This window comes from Peromyscus maniculatus, chromosome 1 (genome assembly GCF_049852395.1).
Source record: "Peromyscus maniculatus bairdii isolate BWxNUB_F1_BW_parent chromosome 1, HU_Pman_BW_mat_3.1, whole genome shotgun sequence".
In the NCBI taxonomy this organism is placed as follows: domain Eukaryota; kingdom Metazoa; phylum Chordata; class Mammalia; order Rodentia; family Cricetidae; genus Peromyscus; species Peromyscus maniculatus.
The window spans coordinates 150,508,051-150,516,745 of NC_134852.1; the positions used below are offsets into that span (position 1 = coordinate 150,508,051).

At 52.7% G+C, this 8,695-nt stretch overlaps 1 protein-coding gene across 3 annotated transcripts; it reads right to left on the bottom strand.

Annotated features, from left to right (window-relative positions):
• Positions 1-1,061: 1,061 nt before the first annotated feature.
• Positions 1,062-8,093, bottom strand: LOC102915915 (sperm flagellar protein 1-like). 3 transcript variants are annotated; one of them, XM_006987589.4, is made up of 7 exons: positions 7,727-8,093; positions 7,204-7,315; positions 5,879-6,032; positions 5,316-5,508; positions 4,869-4,956; positions 4,690-4,786; positions 1,062-1,333 (listed from the first exon to the last, which is right to left on the bottom strand). In XM_006987589.4, the coding sequence occupies exons 1-7, from the start codon at positions 8,010-8,012 to the stop codon at positions 1,199-1,201; spliced, it is 1,065 nt and encodes a 354-aa protein (XP_006987651.2). In that variant the 5' UTR covers positions 8,013-8,093; the 3' UTR covers positions 1,062-1,198. The 3 variants fall into 3 exon arrangements, 2 of the variants coding, with proteins under 2 accessions (XP_006987651.2, XP_042141500.1); XR_006076323.2 differs by lacking the exon at positions 4,869-4,956 and having other exon boundaries at positions 1,198-1,333; XM_042285566.2 differs by lacking the exon at positions 4,690-4,786 and having other exon boundaries at positions 1,203-1,333; positions 4,806-4,956.
• Between the last annotated feature and the right edge of the window lie 602 nt (positions 8,094-8,695).

Here is an 8,695-nt window from a genome sequence, read left to right on the forward strand (position 1 = left end):
CTTCTCCATTCTTTCTGCCTCCCCGCGGTACAAGCATGGCTTTATAGATAGTGCTGTGGGAGCCCCAGCTGGGGGGTTCTACAGTGATTTAGGGACGATTTCCCTGCTTGGACACTAGGAACCTAAACATGCCACATGCACCAGAGGTGTCCCCCTCCACGATGTGGTTCGGCTAGGGTTATGGGAAGACAACAGGAGCCACTCTCCTGAGGTCCCCTGCCTCAGCTTGGAACAAGGCTCCGAGCACCAAGTTTTCCCAGTCAGCTGACCAGAGGTGACTAGTGTTGACAGAGCTAGTCACTGAGATACTGTCTTCCTGATTAGTGCTCTGAAAAATGACTCAGTAGAGAGGATGATAGGACCTGCAGTGATGTGCTTCTGACTCAGGAAGGAAACCGTGCTTGGATCTCTGGCGGAAGCTGTAAAACCATGACATCAGTCTGAGGCCTCTGCTACTACTTCCTGAGACCCTTCAGGGGCCAGCCATGGCCTAACGGCCTAGAGAGGGCTGCCCCTGGCAAGAGTGGTGGCTGTGAGGGAGTAGAGGAGACCCCAGCCAAGCCCCACTGTGGATATAGGAGCAAGGTAGCTGGGCAGCAGCTAGTTATGCCCACACCCCTGGGATGTGGCTGCTGTCCAGGAAGGTGAGGATGGATGTTCCAGAGGCCAGAGGTAGCAGCCAGGTCTTGAAACCAAAGAGCAGCACAGCTTGCCCTGGCCATCTAGGCCCAGGGTTCAGGCCCACCTGGCTCCCCAAACCTTCAGGGCAAAGTAGGTAACCAGCCTACCTTAGAAGGGGTGTAGCATCCTCCCTCTCCTATAGCCCCTCCTCCTGCCATGCCCTGCAACCTTCCCCTCTGTGTCCACCTGCAGTGGAAAAGTGAAAAATCTTCCAGGGGTCCCATCGGTGGACTCTCCAGGAAACTCTAGAGCGGCTGTCACTGGGGCAATATGGTGAACATGTCCCACCCACCCTGGAAGGCAACTCCAAGACATTGCACATGCCAGGACCTGGTGAGCTCACAAATGCAGCAATCAATAATGATGACAAGACACTGGGGGATTGGGAGAACCAAACTCAAATCTGTCCACATTTGTCTCCAGCCCCAGGGTGCTCCGGCCTCTACAGCTGTTCCCACATTCAAATGTCTCACTCCGAAGCTGCCTGACCAGTGAGAGGCTCCAGCTGGGCTCCGGGTCAGGGTCTGAATGACTCTGGATGGGGGCCCCTCCAGATTTGACGCTCCTCGGGTCCAGGTCTCATCAGCTCCCAGATCCGTTGGTCTTTCAGCTGTACCAGATGCTCCAATCTCATCACCTTCATCTGCAAAATCTTCAGAAAGCGCACAAGTCTGAAAGTATCCAAGGATGCCCCCTACCTGCCAGTTAGGCCATGGGCAGCTCCATCCTCTAGAAATGAATGTCCAACCCCAGGTCTCATGGCTGGGGGCTGGACCAAAGGCCCTTTGTGGGGGCACTGAGAAAGATGAACACCAGGATCCTTGGGGAAGATTCTAGAGCCAATGAGCCTGAGGAGCTTAGGGGGCTGGCAGGCCATGGAGGGCTGGTTTTCCTTCTGCTCCCTGCAAGGATCTCCCTGGCATCTCTGCCTGTTTGCCCTGTATCAGCCAGAAGGGCTAGATACAGGGCAGGGCTAGAAACAGGGCAGGGCAGGAACTGAGCTTTCTTTACTGTGAGCCCAGCACCCAGCTGGGAAGACCCTCAGAGCACATATGCCAAGCCAGTAGCGGACTAACAGGTGTGTAGCTGTTGGACTCCGTTCAGCGTGTACTTTCAAACATCGATGACTCAAGGCTAAGTGAAGGAGGGCTGTAGGTAGGCCAGTGGTTAAGGTTAAGAGTGCATATTCTTGCTGGATTTGCTGGTGCAAGCCTTTCATCCCAGTACTTGGTGGGTGGGGAGGCGGCAGAGGCAGGTGGGTCTCTGTGAGTCTGTGAGTTTGAGGCCAGCCTGATCTACAAAGAGAGTTCAAGGACAGCTAGAGCTATGTAGAGAGACCCTGTCTTTAAAAAAAAAAAAAAAAAAAAAAAAGAGCCGGGCGGTGGTGGCGCATGCCTTTAATCCCAGCACTTGGGAGGCAGAGCCAGGCGGATCTCTGTGAGTTCGAGGCCAGCCTGGTCTCCAAAGTGAGTTCCAGGAAAGGCGCAAAGCTACACAGAGAAACCCTGTCTCGAGAAAAAAAAAAAAAGAGTATGTACATATTGGTAACCTTTTGGAGAGGATCAGAGTTAGAGTCCTACTACCCACACCAGGCAGCTCACAAACACCTATTACTCCAGCTGCAGGAGGGTCTGATGCATCTGGCCTCCATGGATATCTGCACTTACCCACACATACACAAAATTTTAGGTTTTTTTTTTTTTTTTTTTTTTTTTTTTATTGAGACTGCATCTCTCTATGTAGTCCCAGTTGTCCTGGAACTCGCTATGTAGACCAAGCTGGCCTTGACCTCATGGAGATCCTCCTGCCTCTGCCTCTTGAGTGCTGGAATTAAGGGCGTATATCACCATGCCCAGTTATACATAATTTCTAAAAAACTAAATAAAAAAGAATCAGTGAATGAAGAAGGGTCTGTAAAAGCCAGGGGTGGTGGCACATGCCTATAATCCTAGCCCTGGGGAGGCAGAGACAGGGCATCACTGAAAGTTCAAAGTCACCCTGACTCTTTAGCAAGACTCAGTCTTACAACACCGAAAAGAAAAAACAAAAAGAGCCTTCAGAAAGAGCAGTCAGAGAGTCCCCCCACTGTTATGCCTTGGGCACAGTGGCTACAGGCTTCTAGGCTGGGGTGTCTGTGGCCCCTCCATGCCTGCTTCAAGGATGACCTTGTCCCCAACCTTTTCCCATCAGAAACACAGACCCCACCATGGTCCTCGGGCAGAAAAACTGGCTCTGTCTCATCTCCATGTAGCGTGAAGGAAGGCATATATGGAGGCAGCCTCACAGCAGACAATGGAAGACAAGGCCCCTCCTTGGGCCCAGGGGGTGTGACACTGTTCATAGCCAGGACATAAAGCCTATTTTCTGACCCCTTCCCACTACTCTTCATTCGGTGACAAACTGAAAAGCCAGGCAGCTGTGGCTAGGTCCAGCCATGGATTCCACCCCATGTGGCCCAGCCACAGGCTTGATGCACAACATCCTTGTCTATCACCATATATTTCTCCTGTGACTCCCGGTGTCTCTTCGACTCCAAAGTTGTGTATCTCACTTAGTGACAGTTTATAAGCAGTACTCAACCCTTAAACGGCAAGTTGAGTGTTAGCCCTTAAATGGCAAGTTGGTGTGTTTCCGCTCTGGGTCTCCAGTGAAGAGGTCCAGTTCCCTTGGTCAGCGGATGAGCCTGGGCGGCAGTGAGGAGAGCTGGGCTATGAACAAGCAGGGCAGACGGAGGCGGCGGCAGCTTCAGTTCTCCTCACTGCTTCCTCTCTGCTTTTGCTCGCAATTCCAAAGCCACAGTGACAATACAACACTTCCCTGTTTCACAAGAAGATAACAGTACGTACACAGGAACTGAGGTGATACTGCAATTTCCGATAGGCCCCGTGACCCTGAGGTCCACTGGCCCAGACTGTCCACTCTCCCCTCCTGCCTCAGCTCTTGTGCTCCCGGGATACCAGGAGAGGTAAAAAATAGTAAGGGGGCACTGGAAGTTTCTGGTGAAAAAGTAGCAGAACAGATGTGTGCGTGCAGAACCAAATGCACATCAGAGAGCAAGGCATGCACCATACAACCGGGCGAATACTGTAGAACTAGGTGTGTGCTCACAGAGCGAGGAGCACATCCACAGGACTGGATGTGCATGCGCAGTACCAGGCATTAGCCCACACAAACGGGCATACACCACAAAACCAGGTGTGCATTGCAGAAACCAGATATGCACTACAAAATAAGCTGTGCATCACAGAGCCAATGTATACTGCAGAGCTAAGTGTGTTCCATAGAACCAGATGTGCACCAAAGCCAGGTGTGCACTGCACATGGAAATGCTCACAAGGATCCCCGGGTGAGTTGTTTCCAGGGCCCTGGCCTTTGCAGATGGGGAGAAAGATGAGGCCCATTTCAGGTTCATGGGGGGGGGGGGGAGGGAGGCAAGAGCCTCTTCAGCCAGCATCCCACTCTATCTGCTTCCCAGATGTTCACCTAGCACCTGCTTCCTGAGATGGGCCTTGGTCCATACAGCCATCCTATCCCCTGTGCTGCACTTGGGTGTGATGTGGACAGACCAGTAAAGCAGAAGGTGTGTACATTAGGGAGCCACCATATATTTTCTGCCTCTGAGAAGGACTAAAATGTTCCATAGACTGTTTTTTCTTTTTTTTTGGGGGGGGGGGAGTGTTTCAAGACAGGGTTTCTCTGTGTAGTTTTGGTGCCTGTCGTGGATCTCTCTCTGTAGACCAGGCTGGCCTCGAACTCACAAAGATCTGCCTGGCTCTGCCTCCCGAGTGCTGGGATTAAAGGCGTGCGCCACCACCGTCTGGTCCATAGACTGTTTTCTAAATAATCCAGAGAATGTGGATTTGCTCTGGTCAGGGCTCTGCACACCCCATATGCCCTTCAGTGGGTCAGTGCCAGCTCTGCAGAAACTCAGCCAAGGAGTCTGAAACTGGGGCAATGGGTCCCTCTGCGTCCTTGTTGGGCAGCAAGGGATGTCCAACAGGACTGTACCTTGACTGTCTCCTGCAGAATGGCTAGTGCTTGCTCCTTATCCTCCAGCTGCTGCTGGATTCTGGTCAGGTGATCCCAGAGCCCTTCAACTGGGTCCCTGAAAGGTAAACACTGACCTTTAATCCAGGATAGGGCTCATAAGGAGGTGGGCAGGGAGAATATGAGAGATAAGGGTCCACCCTCTGCAAGCACAGCCGCCCATTTTCTCCAAATCCCTTTGATTCTGAAGGGTCTTCATGCTGAAGGGGGCTGGAGGGCTCTGTAGGCCTGTATGACAAATAGACACCATCAGCTCAGGACCCTGCTTCTGACAGGCACCTACTAGTGAGAGTAAACATGGATGAGTGGGGGCAGGGGGTGGGGGGCATGGTCCGTAGAGGGTAAAGCAAACTCAGAAGTCATCCTGGGAGGACTCGGTCCTAGCTTGCTGTCAGGGCCCTTTGCATAGAGCTCTGTAAAGCTCAGAAATGGCTTCCCTGCATGGTTCACAGGCTCCCCCCTTGGACGGTTGCTCTCTAGGTATTGATAAAGCCAGGACCTTAAGTACTCTGCCTGCACAAGTGAGGGTGCCTTCCTCAGAGGCCTACTAGCTCCTCTGGGCCCTGGAGGCACTTGAGCATACATACCTGCCCTCTTTTGAAGGTTTGTGAGCTCATGGTTGCTGTGTGTCCAGCCTTCAGGAATGGAGCGATGTTCTCCACAGAGGGGCTCTGACAGGCTACAATTATCCACGTTAGGATCTTGAGTCCTAGCGGTATATGGGTGGGTGGTGAGCCCTACCCAAGGCCGAACAGCATCCACATTGGAGAGTCCTGGATCCTGCAGAGTACAAAAGTTGGGAAGTGAGGTGTAGCAGGGATGGATAGGTCTGGTCTCCACTCTAGGTGGGGTCAGTGGGTAAACTGGGGAAGGGTTTGAGGTGGTTGTAGTTGGAACAATCCTTTTAATGTTTGCACTGCCCCAGGGTAGATGGTTCAGGATGGGAAGGAGATGGGGACCTGGGAAGATCCCAGGCAGCAGGAAAGTAAATGTAAGTGGGTATATAACCTCACGTATGGACTTCATTTCATTCTGCACCACAGGGACATTCATTTCTCTGTTTTAGTCTCACACAGACAGATTATCTGACCGTGCAAAAGGGCAACAGACACAGCCGACTTGCAGGCTGAACTGCTGTGCAGACACTTACAGCTGCACTAGCTGAGCCTACATGATGAACAGTGCAGGCCTCCATTTTCTCCCTCAGTGCACACAGGATAGACTCGATAACCCCAGGCCTGTTGGACACGACCTTTTGGATATCAGCCTCTGAGATACAGAAGTGCAGCTTTCGAAAGACTTTCCTGCAAAGAAAGTGGGGGTGCACTCTCAAAGCAGTGCCACCGAGGGCTGGGAATGAGCCCTCCTGCAGTTCCGTCCGCATCCTCGCGGGCCATGCCTTCCAGCTACTGGACAGCATCCAGCTTCCTCGGAGAGGGGAAGCTAACAAGGTTTCCTTTTTGTTCTACAGCCCAGGGGCCCATGGCTATCTCCTTCCTGGCCTAGTGGGCCTATGTCTCAGGAGGTCACAGAACACCTGATGCACTCTGCTACGTCAGGCCATCCTTGTCTTCCTGACTGCTTGACCTCTGCTCTATAAGTCCTGTTTGTTGTTGTCTTTCTTTCTTTCTTTCTTTCTTTCTTTCTTTCTTTCTTTCTTTCTTTCTTTCTTTCTTTCTTTCTTTCTTTCTTTCTTTCTTTGTTTTGTTTTGTTTTTCTTTTTTCTTTTCTTTCTTTCTTTTTTTTTTCTTTTTGTTTTTCAAGACAGGGTTTCTCTGTGTAGCTTTGAGCCTTTCCTGGATCTCGCTCTGTAGACCAGGCTGGCCTCGAACTCACAGAGATCCACCTGGCTCTGTCTCCCCAGTGCTGGGATTAAAGGCGTGCACCACCACCGTCCGGCCTGTAAGTCCTATTGATACAGCTCAACGGTCCCTAAACTCTGCAGCTGGGCCCTTTCAGGCATGATCACCCTTGAGGTTTCATTCCAACTCTACCCTCTCAAACATGAGCCCATGGGACTGTGTCCAGGTCTGAGTCCTGCAATGCCCCTAATTCAATCTGAGCCAGTCCTGAGGGGTCTGACTTCCTCCATACAGCATCCTGGGTACCCACACATGTTCCCCATCTTGCTCTGCTCAGTCACTTCCTCGGGGCCATCTTGATTTGACCACATCTGACATGTCTGTCCTCCTCCGGTTGTTCTTGGTATCAAGTAACACAACAAACACACAGGCAGGGGCTGGTCTGAGGACAGTTTGGGAGGTGGAGTACACCGTGCCTCCACTAATCTGGAAGAGATCATGGCTACCTGGTGGGCTGTCCTAGCAGGGGGTCCCCAGGAACCCTGGTCGTGGTACAGTTCTGTAGGCAAAGACCCACAGTAATGTCAGAGACCCACAGCTAGAAACTTGTCCCAAAGGGGCATTAGAGAGTATCCCTGGGTCAACCTAGGTGGGCTGAGCTCCGAGGCCTTGCCTGTTGAGAAGGCTCCAGTTGCTCAGCTTCTGGTCTGTACTGCAGGCTGGGACGTAGCTGTGCAAGTCCACCAGCCGAGGGTGGAAGTGCTTCACAATCTCGGCCACCAGCACTGTGGAAATGCAAGGTGAGCTTGGCTTGCCTGGCTAAGGACCCTGGGCTGCAGTTGTAATTAATCCCTGATCACATGAGATGTACGGAGTGAAAGGGGAAGGGCACGAGCTCGTCCTGGGGAGCCCGTGATCGTCCCCGAGAGTCCTGGACACCACACCTAGACTCCAGGACGGAACAAGTAGTAGGATGGTCTGGGGAGCTACCACGGGGTGAGAGCCCTGGAGGAGCTGGAAGAGCCATAGGAGGCCACATCTGCCACTACCTTTCCTAAGAGGCACGGTGTGTGGACTCAAAACACCGCCCACCCTCTCCTCCCGTGCCCCGGTACTATGGGGCTGGAGTCAAGGGCGGCCCTCAGCTCTGAACCCTCTTCATCATAGGCCCCATTGCGCCTCGCCCTCACTCGCACCACCATCACTGAAGTCCCGAGCCAGGTGGCGCTTGGGGCGGCTGAGTGGGAGCCGGTCCAGCCAGGCGCAGAGGTTGTGAATTTCCTCAGGCGGTGGCATGAGCGCAGCAGAGCTCTGCTTGGAAGCATTGAGCATGGTAAAGGTGTGAGTCTGCAGCAGCGAAAAGCAGCGGAAGAAACCAGAAGGCGTAGGACCGTTGCTGGGAGACGAGGCACAGCCGGAAGAGGCGGGGCCCGCACCGCACCGGCCCTCCCTCTGTCCCAGGTAGGATTGGTCCCCCTGCATGTCAGGCAGGGGACAGGACTAAATTACGGTGGATGGTTAAAATTAAGGGAGAAGGTAGGTGAAATCGTGTGATCTGGTGTAATAAAAACAATTGGCTTCGCCGGGCGTTGGTGGCGCACGCCTTTAATCCCAGCACTCGGGAGGCAGAGCCAGGCGGATCTCTGTGAGTTCGAGGCCAGCCTGGGCTACCAAGTGAGCTCCAGGAAAGGCGCAAAGCTACACAGAGAAACCCTGTCTCGAAAAACCAAAAAAAAAAAAAAAAAACAATTGGCTTTTTAGAAAATGGTCTGTAATCTACTGATAAAATAAAATTTTTATTAATGAATAATGTTTAGCAGTATGTTAGACAACCATTCTGTCCCAACTCCGAAATGATGGTGACTCCTGTCCCATCATCCCACCCCACCTCCAGAAGGTAGACTTCTCCTCACTAAGTCTCGTGGGCCAGTGGGATGTAGGAGATACAGGAACTGTGCAGGGCTGCCCCAGACTTGGGGAGGGGTCACTGGGTGAGGGCTGGTGCAGAGGTTGCTGGGAGGGGGCTTCTGGCATCCTGTCTACACCAGAAGACAGGTACACTCGCTCACTGCAGGTGATGCCCTCCAGCCTAGCAATTGCAGACATGTGGCTCAAGCTGGCCAAGGCCAGGGAGAGGACCCTGGTTCAGGAGGGCAGCTGGATAG

Coding starts and splice junctions, on each gene's coding strand:
- LOC102915915 (XM_006987589.4), bottom strand. CDS start 8,012: ATGCAGGGGGACCAATCCTACCTGGGACAGAGGGAGGGCCGGTGCGGT. Junction 4,787..4,868: donor GGCGGCTGTGCTTGCAGAGG/GTGGACCCTTAT, acceptor TTTACCTTTCAG/GGACCCAGTTGAAGGGCTCT. Junction 1,334..4,689: donor TTCTGCAGGAGACAGTCAAG/GTACAGTCCTGT, acceptor CGCTTTCTGAAG/ATTTTGCAGATGAAGGTGAT.